General features: G+C 36.7%; 1 protein-coding gene across 3 annotated transcripts; it reads left to right on the top strand.

The window, feature by feature from the left end:
• Positions 1–1261: 1261 nt before the first annotated feature.
• LOC126824820 (cathepsin B) lies at positions 1262–13881 on the top strand. Of its 3 annotated transcripts, none has more exons than XM_050554229.1 (9): positions 1262–1390; positions 4181–4316; positions 5150–5359; positions 5974–6089; positions 8496–8580; positions 9059–9203; positions 10928–11041; positions 11785–11913; positions 13148–13881. In XM_050554229.1, exons 2-9 carry the CDS (start codon positions 4191–4193, stop codon positions 13222–13224), a joined length of 1002 nt encoding a protein of 333 aa, XP_050410186.1. In that variant the 5' UTR covers positions 1262–1390; positions 4181–4190; the 3' UTR covers positions 13225–13881. The 3 variants fall into 3 exon arrangements, with proteins under 3 accessions (XP_050410186.1, XP_050410183.1, XP_050410188.1); XM_050554226.1 differs by lacking the exon at positions 5974–6089 and adding an exon at positions 5799–5914; XM_050554231.1 differs by lacking the exons at positions 1262–1390; positions 4181–4316; positions 5974–6089 and having other exon boundaries at positions 5286–5359.
• The last annotated feature ends 1526 nt before the right edge of the window (positions 13882–15407 follow it).

Below are 15407 nucleotides of genomic sequence, written 5' to 3'. Positions count from 1 at the left end.
CTTATATATATGAAGTCAGTGCCGTACTGGGCATACCTGTCCACCTGTCCATGACAGGTGGGCCTAAGCTCATTAAAAAAAAGTGGGCCTAAGCCTATAAGGAAAAACGAAAAAAGAAAAAAGAAAAAAAAGAGAAAGAAAAAAGAAAAAAAGAGAAAGAAAAAAGAAAAAAAGAAAAGAGAAAGAAAGGAGAGGGGGAGGAAAAAAAAGAAAGAAAGATGGAGAGGACAGGACACAGGAGAAAGAAAAGATAGGAAAAAAATGACTAACAAACAACACAAAAAAAGATGTGTACTACAAGGAAAGAACTTTATGAGTTTGACCTCATTATACCGAGAACCGTGTAATTCATCTTTTAACCTCTTTTGACACTGAAGAGAATTCTCAAATTCATCTAATGATAGTGCTCTTAGGTCATTCTGTTATCTAATTGTATCAGGAAATCAAAAATTTGCCTTCTTCTGCTTTGGTCTGAAATGCTTTGGAAATTTTCATGGGAGGAGACCCCCCATGACCCCCCTCGGACGCTCGCGGGCCTTCGGCGCGTACTTGTGTGGGCCTTGGTCAATGACCTGACAGGTGGGCCTTCGGCACACCAGTCCGGCACTGTATGAAGTGGCGGTCCTAGGTTATAAACATACAATGTCAGTTTCATCAAAATCGTATAAAAATTGTAACCTCTAGAGTGTTCACAACCTTGGTATCATTATGTATATATTTGTCAAGTTCTGCATCGCAGGAAACCACTATCGACTGTGTTTGCATGGTAATGAATTTAGAAAAGAAATAAAGTTTCACTTCATTGCTGAGTGATTTTATTGGCCTAAATTAAGTCTTAGGATGGGAGCACCCCCAATGAAGAATTGCTCCCACCGGCCCTGTGTGCACACCAACGTGTACACTGGACCTCGTTTTTTGCACCATCCGAACGGCAGGTCCTAGGCTTGCCAATTCAGTAAGCTACCATACGTCTTTGTACACACAGATCCCAGTCTAGATATTTTTCACACACACCATTAATGCCAGCTTTTTAATTTTTCATCCGATAAAAGGACTATAATGCAATTAAGCAATCATTTTCCCATAAAACCAAGTCGGCGGACAAAGCGGTAGAATAAAAATATTAATTTATTGCCATTATCCATGTTCTTGCTTGGAAATAAAAAAGGAAGAAGACCCTCAAAATCCAACGTTTTCTGTAGTTGTTGACTATGTTGACAAGACTGCTTACCGTAATCCTGCCATGCATGTGACTGGATAAACCTGACAGTGTCTATCACGTGACGTAATCACATGACCGTCACATGATCAGAGATCTCGTGATTATTTACCTGTAATAATAAGGAAGGAAGAAAGTTATATTGTCATTCTTAGGGCCAATTGTTTTAAGGTGAGTAACGTGTTATTTATCTAAATAGTTTATACACGATCCAAAGAAACCACAGACCGATTGTTCGGAAAGTGAACGAAATTATCAAAAACGTCATATTGTAACTTAGTTTAGTACGCCCCTCAAGTCAAGCAAGTCAAAGAAGTGGTTGGCCTACGGAAGCTTACTCACTGGCATTATGTTTGATTGATGGGACTCCCATTTTTGTGTTATAGGTTTTAATCTTAAATACCTGACCCTAACGCTAATCCTAATAGAAAGTAGGAAGTTCCATGTGGACACAGTGGCCTACGGACGGCTGACCGCTAGTTTTTCGGTGTAAAAGTGATGGAAATAGAAAAGGGAGTCAGATCAAACATGATCGCCAGCTTACTTAGTAATTACCGTTTGTAAAAACTTTGCTGGTAGGCCTACTGCATTTTCATTTTCTCCGAATATCGATCTTAAAAGTAACTTACTCTGAATCATCGATCCCATGCAAGCTTGGCGCTAGTCCGAATTGTTTGAATTGCTAGTTCTCTGGACTTTGTGGTGGTTTTATTATGATTGCAATGACTTATAAGTTCCTGTCTTTATCAGCGTTTCCGAACAATCGAGACTTTAGCAGCGAAATCGATATTCTTCATCACCAAGAGATGGACACAAATGGGTTGCAATAATAATGTATTATGAGTGTATATATAAACTGATTTACATTCAGTCGTTTCTGTTTTTACTATAATTTCTGACTAGTTATGTTCGGCGAAATATGCAAAGAGTTTGAATTGAAAGGGAGTCTTTGGTATCTAATTATTACAGTCTACACCGGTGTATGTTTAGCCTTGTTCATCAAGTTGTTTCATTAGAAATAGTGCTCGAAAGCATTCTGGCATGTGATTCGTGTGCCAATTTTAAAATTTTCATTTTGTTTTAAATATTGGATATCAGAAGCCCATCTTTTCATGGTAAGATATAACAACATCATTGTTGATTTAAATTGACCAATAAGTCAGTTAGATGTAATTGATAATTTTTCTCAGGGATTCACAATTCACCATTTTATTTACCTCTCCAAATCTATCTATGACCTTTGTTCAAAACAATAACACCTACAAATTCCCTGATTAATCAATCTTTATACCTTAAATTTTAATGGTTATCATGTGCAGGTTGTATCATAAGGTCTGCCATTGAGTAAACTGGCATGGTTTTGATTCCCCAGTTGTCCGTGACAAGGAGTAGGGTCACCTGTTCAACCTCGTGGGTTTCCTCCCACTGCTAAAGATCCCTATGCACAAGCGAATTATTGAAATAAAATTGAACCATATGTTAGTCCTGAAATAACCTAGTTTGTGTCGAGTGGACATTAAACCCCATTTCTCTCTTTCTCCCTAAGGAAGACGACAGACATTTATGCCATGCAGGGTACATGCTCCGTCGGAAATTATAATAGCTCTGTTAAACTTTATCGACAAAGCCAGGATTTGTGTCTGACAATGTTTGTGACAGGTGCCTTATTTCTTGGCTACTTTCAGATAATGCTGACTAATGTCATCGTTATCGAATTTGCGGTCAAAGTTTGTTATCTGTAATAGATCTATATCTGTTGTAAAAGTGACACATCTATATCTGGGTGTATGTCGTCAACATGATAGGTGAAGATAAAGAGATTAATTTGGATGAGATAAATTAATAACAAACTGCGTTTCAGCTGATCAACATTGTGTACAAATAAAATTATCTATGAACCCTAACATGGTTCTTGTCACGTACAGTCCTGGGATTAATCCCATGGCATGCATAGATGATGGCTGGCTTTATAATCTACTTTGCACATGTTGGAGATTCACTCTATTGCCCTAGTTAAATCATTTGTTATTGTGATTTAAGGTCCAACTATACTTATAATAGTGCAGAAGGACCACACTACACACAAAACATAACCGACAAAATAAACTACATAGACATTGCAAGAAATAATCCACATCAAATTAAGCTAATGGATGCAGGGACCAGCCGTAAGCATATACTTCGTTATACCGTCCCGGGCCTGTAATAATGCAGGTTTCACTCAAAATGTAAAAAAAAAAAATTTACCAGAAATCATGCGACCGATCTTGACATTGTTCATCTCTTTAATGGCGATAGTCTACCAGTGGATGTCATGATTTAGAACATCAAACAATATTAACAATAAGGTTGATAATCCGGATAGAAGCTTGGAAAATGCTAAAAAAAAGATAATAATTAAGTAGGGTGAGCAAATAGTTTTAACAGTTTCGAGTGAAGATCAGATTGACTCAGAAGCCCTATTTGGGCTGCTGTGGTGATGCTGATGGTTATGATAATAATAAATTTAATTTGATTGTGGGTCTAATGACAATCTGATTAAATTACAGATCCATATTTAATTGCTTTTTTTTTATACTTTCGATGGACTACAGTACATGAAGATCTGACCAGTTGTAGTGGGAGGTCGAGGCTTTTGACCCTGTGATGTCAAACATCTATTAATCAATCAGGGTTGATGTTTCTAGTGGGTTAACAACAGTTCCGTGCACAACACACCAAGAACTCACTGTAACAGATTGTTTTGTTGGTTATTTCCTCACATCAAGCAGTACGCCTGTTATATAACGACTTTTTCAGATCCTAGTGTAGTAAAGACAAGTAAAACGAAATTTTGAACTATAAAAAAACGGAACGAAATAGGATCTGTGTTTTAATCAGATTGAATCTAATGACTGACAATCCCGAGTGAAGATCAGATATTGGTTAAAATAAATACTCCATTTATTTTTTTCATTCCAGATCCATCAAGATGAAGGTGTTGATAATTTTGTCTGTATTGGTGGTTTTAGCCTGGGCAGCACCCCGAAAACCTGATTTTGGTTTATTGACTGATGTAGAAATCGATTACATCAACAAAGTTCAGACATCATGGAAGGTAAGGCCATAATTATATAATGATACACAAGTGGAACTGGGGCCTTGTTTATGAAGGGGGTTACAGTGGCTTAGTGTGTAAAACGCTGGCTCGCTAGCCTGGAGGTCGGGTGTTCAATCCCTGCATTGGGCAAGAAAGTTCATCAAGATTTTCTGGCTTGGTTCCCCCTTGTCAGTGATGCAAGACAGAGGGCCTGACAAGGACAGCTGTCTAGTTGTTCGGATGGTACTAAAAAAGTAGTCCTGTGTACACATTGGCATGTACGTAAAAGATCCCTTGACAGTTTGAATTCGATATAAGAGTAGGCCGTAGTGCCGCTGTCCAGGCAAAGTTTCCCTCATAGTCCACTTTATGGTGTATGCCCGTCTTCATTAGCCCAGTTCGGAGCAGAACAGTTTGACAATAAAAACTCCATTTCATTTCATTTCTGTTTATGAAGGCGGGAGTTAGGGGTGGATGGTCGAATGGTTAACGCGTTCACGTTGTATCATAAGGTCTGTCATTGAGTCAATGGGTGTTGTTTCGATTCCCCGGTTGTACGGGACAAGGAGTAGGGTCGCCTGTTCAACCTCGTGGGATTTCTCTGGGTCCTCCGGATTCCTCATACTGCTAAAGACCGCTATGCTCAAGCGAAGTATTAAAATAAAATTAAACCATATGTTAGTCCCGAAATGACCTATTTTTTGACATCAAGTGTTGATTATGGCCTGCTCTTGCATCAAGTTTTATTGAATAAGTCCCTAGGACTTTCAGTTAGTACCTCACAGGTTTCATTTTTAAACAAGAAATGTGACAGCTTTCCAGCATTGTGCAATACATATTTTTTTCTTCAGGCTGGTAGAAATTTTGCTGAGAATATTGACAAGAAATACATCTACAGATTGATGGGCGTGGCTGAAGGATCACAAAAATATCACGATCAACTTCCAATAAAAGTCCATAAAAAACAAGATTTACCTGAAAACTTTGATGCACGTGAACAGTGGCCAAACTGTCCAACTCTTAAAGAGGTCAGAGATCAAGGTAGCTGTGGTTCCTGCTGGGTAAGAATTTATTTCAGTATTTTCCAAAAGTAGTTCACCAGGGAACTCTTCTATGTATAGATATGTTCCTGAAGCAACGACCACCAGTTAGTTGTACATTACCCATTTTTAAATTGGTCCGAAATTCCCAAACTTTTAGTGGGTCATAGCATATCATAGCGTTAAAGATTAACGATCCCTAATTTTAATTTTAGGTGATATTAAATAAGAATAATTTCCACTGTCGGTTAGTTCTGACAAACTCGTGATTCAACAATGCATTAATTCTTGAAAATATGAATGCCTTAATTGGCTGTCTGAAATATGCCCAGACTGTCCCACATATGCCCAGACTGTCCCACATATGCCCAGATTGTCCCAAATATGTCCAGATTGCCAAAGATATGTCCAGTATGTCTCAAATGTGATTCCTGATTATGATTTAAACTTGACCATTCAGGCGTTTGGTGCTGTAGAAGCCATGTCCGACAGAGTCTGTATTGCATCCAACGGAACAGTCAACCTCCATATTTCTGCTGAAGACTTACTCACATGTTGCAGCCAATGTGGTTATGGGTAAGTCAAAAATAGACCAATCAGAATTTTTAAAAGTTAATAATGAATAACTATTTTAGGCATTTGGAGCTGTAGAGGCAATGTCTGATAGAATTTGCATTAGCTCTAATGGAAAAGTAAATCACCATATTTCTGCTGAGGATCTGATGACTTGCTGCCATCTTTGTGGATTTGGGTGAGGTTTCCATGGTAACCTTATTATGCCAAAACAAAATGCTTAGCAACCTCTTGTTTTGCTATGCTATACCCTATGCAGATTATTTATGTTAGAGCATGAGCGCATTAGTTATTATGTTGGGCTTTTTTTTACCTGTGTTCATTAATTAACCTGTGGTAAAGAATAATTAGTTATGTATCAAGCAGTGTTTACACGATACAACCAATCCAAATGGACGGATGGACAGCATGTTGCATGGATAGGACCAGTTCTATTCCCATCTAAAGGTCTGATGCACTAGCAAATCAAATTGATGGATCTATCCGTGACTGCATTAGAATATCTATATAGGAAACATGGACTTTGTGGAGCCCCGCGACATCAAAACTACAAGACGATGGGGGTGAAAAGTCACTGTTATTTTATTTAGTTACTAAGAAGGGGCAAATATGGCCTTACAATGAATAGAACCATTGTATCGTGTAAGCAGTCATCCAATATGTTGCATCCGACGGTTGTATGGATTGGGAAGTCATGGTGTCCAAGTGGAGGTCGCATGTTCGATCCCTGCATTGGCCGAGAAAGGATTTTCCGACGTGGTTTCCCCTTGTCAGTTGTATAGGACGGAGGACCCGACAAGGACAGCTGTCTAGTCGTTCGGATGGGATGAAATACTGAAGTCCTGTGTACACATAAAAGATCTCTTGACAGTTGGAATTCGATATAAGAGTATGCCATAGTGTTGCTGTCTGGGCTCAATTTTCCTCATAGCACACTGTATGGTATATGCCCGTCTTCATTAGCCCAGTCAGAGCAGAACTGTAGGACTTTAAAAACCCTGTTTCATGAGTAATTATATCTGCATATTTTTATTTTGAGATGGGCGCTTCTGTGTGATTATGTTTGTATTAGTTATGTCCATGAGGGATTTTATATTTATTTTGGTAGAAATGCTTCTGTAAATTATATTTGAAATTATTAACCATTTATAAAGCTATTTTTGTTTGGCATGCTTTTCCCATAAAATGAATTTGATTATGAATCACATTGTGTAGTGTGTACTTAAAGATACATTATGTACAATTTAGATAAAGAGCTAGTCATTCTTGCTATAATAGTTCAAAAATAGATAATGCAAAATGAATATATTGAAAATTTAATTCAAATTACTTTATTCTGAGCAGTGATATCAGCCTTTGAAGGTTTGACAAGATGTGTGCACTGAGTGTAATTACCGTACTGGTTGTTTGAAGTTTAGCCTCGCTTCACCATTTCAGCTATTAGATGGCTGGACCATTCTAATCTACTTAAAATCGGACCTGTCCAATGGCATCAGGTTTTGATTATGGTCTTTTCATGTTAATAAATGTCTAATTAATAGTTTATAAAACATTTAAGGCCTAAATAAATGGACAGGTTTACCTCTTGAATAATTCCTGTTAAAGCATTCATAATTTTTGCCAAAAAAACGTTTAATATGTTTGTTATCAAGTAAATTATTGATATATCTGAATTTCCAATCAGTTTCACACTGGTAATGTGAAAGCCTTCTTTCAATCTAATTAAAACACAGATCCTCTTCCTATTTGTTTCATTTTTTATAGGTCAAAATTGTTTTACTTGTCTTTACACTAGGATCTGGAAGAGTTATTATATAACCTGCGTTCTGGTTGATGTGGGGGATTAGCCAATGAAACGGTCTGTTGCAGAGAGTTCTTGGTGTGCAATGCAGAGAACTGTGGGCATCCTGCTAGAAACATCAACACTGATTGGTTAACCAAATGACTGAAGTCATAGGGTCAAAAGCTTCCCCCCGCCCCACACACACCTCAACTAGTTAGATTTTCATGTAGTAGAGGCCATTGAATATATAAAAAAACAAAACAAAATATAGATCTGTATTTTAATCAGCTTGGCCTTCTTCTAACACTGTACAAAATGATTGACTTTTAAGGTCGCACCCAGTATAGCTCTACATGTGACATCACATCATACTGCACCAATGACATGTGAATTGTTTACATCAGATCTAGTAATACAAACTGGTATCCGGCAGAGTGTTTTACTCATTTTACGCCTGCCTGTACTATTTTATGTACCAACTTACACTAAATAGGAAATATTTTTTATCCAGATAAACTTCATTCACCTTTATTTATTTTGCTTATTTAAAAAAATTGTTTTAGAATTTAATTTGGAGAAGAAGAAAGGTTATTAACTGGCCACAATGTTTTTTAATCAGTGATAGTAGTGGCCAAGCAGATATTTACTGCTGATTAAGTTTATGAATTTCTTCTTCAATCATGTCACATTGGTCTGACCAATCAGATTGTTGGTTACAATTTTTTGTTAGCTGAAGGGTTCTGTTTTTATTATTCATCAATCATGTCACATTGGTCTGACCAATCAGATTATTTGTTACAGATGTAATGGTGGTTTCCCTGCTGCTGCTTGGGATTTCTGGAAGACAGAAGGTCTTGTTACTGGAGGCCAATACAATTCACACCAGGTTTGTTTTTTAAGTTAATTTAACATATATTGATTGGAATATAATTGAACCATGTGTTAGTCCCAAAATGATCTAGTTTGTGTCGTTAACCCCATGTCTCTCTATCTTTCTCTTAGTATAACTTGCCTGTTTTGATTGACATCTGGCATGTCTCATTGAGTAAGGCAGTGGCTCATCAACCAGGTGGTTTCTCCTAACAAGGAGCAGTATCTAGTCATTTGGATGGGACAAAAATGTGAGGTCCCATGTACATGTTGGGGTAGCCTACCTACACCTAACAGAACCCTCAACAATTGGAATTCGATGAAGATCAGAACGAAACGCTGCTATATGATCAAAATAACCTTCATAGCACACTGCATGAAGTATGTCCATTTACATTTCATGCAGAAAAGCAGGACATTAAATCCCATTTCATTTCATTGAAGTCTAGCAGAATCCATGATCATTCACATATATGTATATATATATATTTTAGGGATGTCAACCCTATGAAATAAAATCCTGTGATCACCATGTTGTGGGCCATCTTAACCCTTGTGGTGGTGAAGAAAAAACACCAAAATGTTCTCATACCTGTGAAGCTGGCTTTAATGGAACTTACAGTTCAGATAAACATAAAGGTAGGGTGAAACTAGCTAACTTACAGTTCTGATAAACATAAAGGTAGAGTCAAACTAGCTAACTTACAGTTCTGATAAACATAAAGGTAGGGGGAAACTAGCTAACTTACAGTTCTGATAAACATATAGGTAGAGAAACTAGCTGACTTACAGCTCTGATAAACATAAAGGTAGGATCAAACATAAAGTTAGGGTGAAACTTGCCAACTTACATAACTTAAAAGCATAAAGTTAGAGTGGCTTTCTAAATTTACCTTAAATTCCCTAATTTATGTTGCAACTGTGAGAAAATTATATTTTTTGCTCCAGGAACTTCATCTTGTTCTTATTCTCCGCCAATTCAATTACAATTGACATTAAACTTAGCACACTTGTTCCTTGACAATTACGTACCGATTGACAGACTTAGATATTAGATATGACATCACAATTCAAAGATGGCTGTGATGATGTCGTATCGTACTCGGTTCCTTGTTCATAGTACGCTCTTACTTGTTTTCAATTATCTATGCATTTAAGAAACTTGGAACATTTAAACAAACATTATGTCAGATTTAGATAAAGAGCTGGTCAGTCTTGCTATAATACTGGGGGGGCTGGATGGCTGAATGGTTAGCGTATGCACGCTGTATCATAAAGTCTGTCATTGAGTCAACTGGCGTGGTTTTGAATCCCCGGTTGTACGTGACAAGGAGTAGGCTCGCCTGTCGAACCTCGTGGGTTTACTCCGGGTTTCCTCCCATTGCTAAAGACCCCTACGCGCAAGCGATTTAAAGAAATAAAATTAAACCATACGTTAGTCCCAAAATGACCTAGTTTGTGTCGTGTGGACGTTAAACCCCATTTCTCTCTCTCTCTCTCTCTCTGCTATAATACTAATGATGTTTAAAAATAGATAATGCAAAATGAATATATTGAAAATTTCATTCAAATTACTTTAGTCTAAGTGAAGTTATGTGTGTTTGAAGATGTACAATAGTGATGTATATCATTCAATAGTCACAGTTTTAACACCTTAGTGACATAACACCTAGTTAATGACTTCTGCCTGATTAGTAGCAATTTCTATGAACTAATAAACATTATGTAAATAAAATGATGTCGTTGATCTGCCAGTGTCGTATAGATTCATTTTTAAAAGCTATTTGTTGCTTAGTCAACAATATCAACTTTACAGTGTTAATCATACATTATGCAATAGTTAAATCTTCCTATTTCAGGCCTTTCTGTAGGCCTGAAATGTTATCTAAATTATTAATTAGACATTAATTAACTTATCCAGACCATAATCAGCTCTCGATGTCATCTTATGTGTCAGATTTTCACTGGATTTGAATCCGATCTGCTGCTGATTAAAGCCAAAAATGGATAATGAAGACTATGTTTTTTATCGTACCGACTTTAGTAATGATGATTGAGGCTAGGCTTAAAATTCCAAACCTAATATCTTGGTTCAGAGTGGAGAAATTTGACTGAAATTTTCAACATATTCTATTTACATTAACTAGTTTTTAACTATTATAGTGTGAACAGTCAACTCTTTATCTAATCTCCCATAATGTATCTTTAATAATTTATAGTTCATATACTTGACAATAGAGTCCATTAATATAGTTTATATACATGTAATATTTGAAGCCAAAATAAAGACCTGCAATAGGCATCTTTAGATTACAGATTTTTCTGTTTATTTTTAAATTGTTTCAATTTTAATTGATTTTCAGGAAGCTCCTCTTACCAAGTAAGAAGTGTAGAACAAGTTATGACTGAATTGGTGAATAACGGACCAGTAGAAGCTGCCTATACTGTCTATGCTGATTTTGTAGCTTATAAATCAGGTCAGTTACACAACTTTCTTATAAACACTTTCTACTACTTTCGTTTTCGTTATGGGGACAACATGGTCTTAACACATACGGTTTAGATCATATGATATGAATACTTTCTACTACTTTCATTTTATTATGGGAGCCACATGGTTTAACACATGCGGTTTGGATCATAAGGTCTGTCATTTCCACCACTTTCTATATGATATGAATACTTTCTACTACTTTCATTTTTATTATGGAAACCACATGGTCTAATACATGCGGTTTAGATCATAAGGTCTGTCATTGCCACCACTTTCTATATGATATAGATACTTTCTACTTATTATTTGGACCAAATGGTCTAATGCTGCACTTTAGATCGTAAGGTCTGTCACTGAGTCAAGTGGTGTGCATGGCAAAGAACCCTAGACTGTTGGAATTCAATAAAGAGTAGACGAAAACCCTGCTGTGCAGACAAAATCAGCTATGTTGGGTTAAGAAAAATAGGATGTTAAACCCCATGTCATATAATTTCATTTCTTTCCAAATGAATTCTCTGAAGATCATTTAATTACCAATCACAAGAATATTTAATCTTGACCAATATTTTTCAGATTTCAGTTTTACTTAATTTTTAGTTGTTTAACAGGACACCATGCATGCTGCTCTTGGAGGTCACGCTGAGTTCCCTGAAGATCATTTACCAGTCACAAGAATATTTAATCTTAACCAATATTTTTCAGTTTGCATTTTTGCTTAATTTTTAGGTGTTTACCGACACACCAGCGGTGCTGCTCTTGGAGGTCATGCCGTCAAAATTTTAGGTTACGGAGTTGAGAATGGAGATAAATACTGGTTGGTTGCCAATTCCTGGAACTCAGACTGGGGTGATAAAGGTAAGAATAAAATGGTTTTGAAACTTTTCTGATTTGACAGAATTGTCATGAAGTGACATAAAGTCTGATAACATTGAGATCCCGAGTTCAAGTTTGGTGTTGGCCTAGAAAGTTCATCAGGATTTTTCATTATGGTTCCCCCTTATCAGTAGTGCAGGACAGACTGACTGGCAAGGAACAAAGTATAGTTGTTAGGATTGGACAAAAAAATGAGGATGCATGTTCACCATTGGTGTGCATGTAAATGATCCATTGGAAGTTGGAATTCGATATAAAAGTAGCCAGTAGTGCCACAAAAGTTTCCTCATTCCTTCATTGATTGGCCCAGTAGAAGCAGAATAGTAGGAAGATGAGCTTTGTTTCATTTCCAAAAACAGATATGGGGCAGCATTGGGTTGTTACAAAACGTAAAGAACATATTCTCAGCTGGAGATGGTGCACTCAAAGTTCTTGAGTGACTCTGTGCATTAGAGTAATTACGAGATGCAGAACCCTAAAAAATTTAAAGGGACTATCCCGGATTGAACAGTCTCAAAATTAAAAGTCCGAGTATGTATGAAATTTAAGCACCAAAATATAAAGGAATGGTGTATTTACCCTGTCTCAAAATTTCAGCTCAAAATATTGAGTCATTTTGACGTGAACGTCAAAACTGCTTATCCGGACACGTAACCCTTTTAAGATTTTGGGTGAATTCTTTCTTTGGGTGACCTGATAATCGATTCCCGTTCCTTTAGAGGTTTATACAGTGAATGACCCATGTGCTGTACTTGATAACAAAAGATAAATTTCTCCTGCACATTATTTTTATAAAATAAAAGTCTGGTTTTATCAAGACACCGCATAATACAGCTTTGGGCACCGGTCCCCACTTCCAGATAAAGACTAACGGGTTTAAGTTGTTTGAAAACGTATCAAATATATTGAGTTCGTTGCTCGGCCCTAAGGCAGACGATTTTAAGGGATTTTAACTCAAAATTAAGCAGTTTTATTCTCCAAAATATTATCGGGATTGGCCCTTTAAGAGTTCTTGTTTTATTCAACCAAGCGTGTAGCTTGACTAGTCAGAGAAGGACTGTGCGATTTTTCAACCCTGGTCCTTTATGTGTAAAGGATGGCTCAAGGTCAGAAAAACGATGACCCTAAAGCTCCTAAACACACACCTACCCCTCCCCCCCCCCCATTAGTACACGTTTTTACATGCTTAACGTTTTTTTTACTTTTTAATTTTCAGGTTTTTTCAAAATCCTTAGAGGTGTTGATGAGTGTGGAATCGAAAGTCAGATCGTCGCTGGTGAACCAAGAATGTAAAAATAAAAACTATCAAAAAAATTCATCCTCATCATTATGATTGTACATATAATACATTGACTTCTGCTACATCCCAACCTACACAGTTGAAATGTTAAATTCAGGCGATTTATTCATGTATTTGAATAATTTCGAACAGTGTTTAGGTTGTTTTTCTCCACCATAATGTATTCAATTAAGTATTTTTATAATAATGGTGTACTCCATATCAAAACAGCTCAAATAGTGTTAGCACTATAAACAAAACTAGTGTTAGACTGACGCCTTGTATTGGTCACAAAACCCACACAACTAGTGAATACAGCCAAATACTATTTATAAATGCTTCGGTGAAGAAACGATTTATAAATGCTTCTGTGAAAAAACGTCTAATGCTCATGTCATTGTCTAAATTAGGTAGTTGATTGTACATTAAAAAACTCGTGGACTATTCTGTCTTTCAAACATATGAAGTTTGAGTAAAAATTTAAATGGGGTTTTTTTGCAGAAGGATTACAATCGTTTATATATGGGTTATTTCCCTTATTTATTAATTTAAACTGACAACATTTCTCAGATTAATTTATGTAAAATTCCTTAAAAATGTGATAAAATTTTTCTTAAAATTTGTATTCTTATAGATTTTTAATTTGTGATTAATACACTACTTTAAAATTATTTCTTTTTGTAGTTTATATTTAACTGAAAGAGCTAGCTCACTAACCAACATACTCCTTGCAGTGTTTCGTTTGATTATAGCTAATCCCACTACTCACTGCTGTAAACAAAGCAAATTCTTGTTCTAAATTATGACTGGTCAATAGTCCGATTAACAACCAATAGTTGACTGCGTAACAATACCAAACAGAGCTCCAAATTGGACCAAATATGTTTACATAACGTTACGTCATGACTCACGATTTTATTATGCCCAATTAACCAGTGCATAGCAGAATATTGCAGAAAAACTAATTGTGTGACAAACAAGGTTATCAACTGTCAACTGAAGCTAATCCAGCAATGGCCAGAGAGGGATTTTTCGGGCCATTGCTTCAGGAATATGACTAACCAGCTGGTTTTGATTTTGACCCGGGACTTGGCAAAGAAAGTTCCTGGGGATCTATTTTAAAATTATTTCTTTCTGTAGTTATATTTAACTTAAGTTAACTTTAGGAGCTAGCTCACTAATCAGCTGGTTTGGATTCTGATCCAAGACTTGACAAAGAAAGTTCCTCGGGATCTTCCTGCATGTTTTCCCTGGTGCAGGACAGTGGGCTTGTCAATGGATAGAGTCTAGTCGTATGTAAAATCCAAAGCCCTTGTACGTGTTGGACATGTAAAAATATCGTTTGCTGTCGGAATTTGACGAAGAGTATGTCTGTCTCATATAACATTACATATATGGCGTACACCTCTCTTCATTATCCCTGTTTTTGCAGCGAAGTAGGGTATGCTTCTAAGGTTTTATAGGAGCCACGGTGGCTAAGTGAGTAAGACGCTGGCTTACCAGCCTGGAGGTTGTGGGTTCGATCACGGAGAAAGTTCAGCGAGATTTTCCAGCGAGGTTTGCCCATGTCAGCGGTGCTGGACGGAGGGTCTGACAAGGACAGCTGTCTATTTGGATGGTACGAAAAACCGAGGCCCCATGTACACATTGGCATGCACATAAAAGATCCCTTGACAGTTGAAATTCGATATAAGAGTAGGCCATAGCACCTCTGTCCAGCCAAAATTTCCCTCATAGCACACTGTATGGCGTATGGCGGTCTTCATTCGCGCAGTCGGAGCAGAACTGTAGGACTTTAAACCAAATTTCATTTCATTTAATTTTCATTATTCCTGTTCATGCAATAATGTATGTATGCTGATTATACCCTGTAAGGTTTTATAACATTTTATGTAATAGTCCGGCAACTGGCCAGCAGTAGAAATGTCGCATATAATTTCTGACTCCTAACAGCAGAAAAGTAAAGACTTCAATCCCATGTCATTTGATTTCCCAACAGACAGAGGAAAGCTAGAATATAAAACACAATTTCTTTGAATTAAGCTGGGGTTCTAACACAATATAAAATATCCATGTTCCAAAAATCTTATATATCTCTGCTTATACATGATTGCCGAACTATAAAAATTAGTTTGCTTATAAATAAATTTAAGCAGTAACCCGTCATGTTCCTTATAGATTGTCGATATCTAACTGG

This window comes from Patella vulgata, chromosome 1 (genome assembly GCF_932274485.2).
Source record: "Patella vulgata chromosome 1, xgPatVulg1.2, whole genome shotgun sequence".
Taxonomy (NCBI): domain Eukaryota; kingdom Metazoa; phylum Mollusca; class Gastropoda; family Patellidae; genus Patella; species Patella vulgata.
This window is presented reverse-complemented; position numbering and strand designations above follow the sequence as displayed.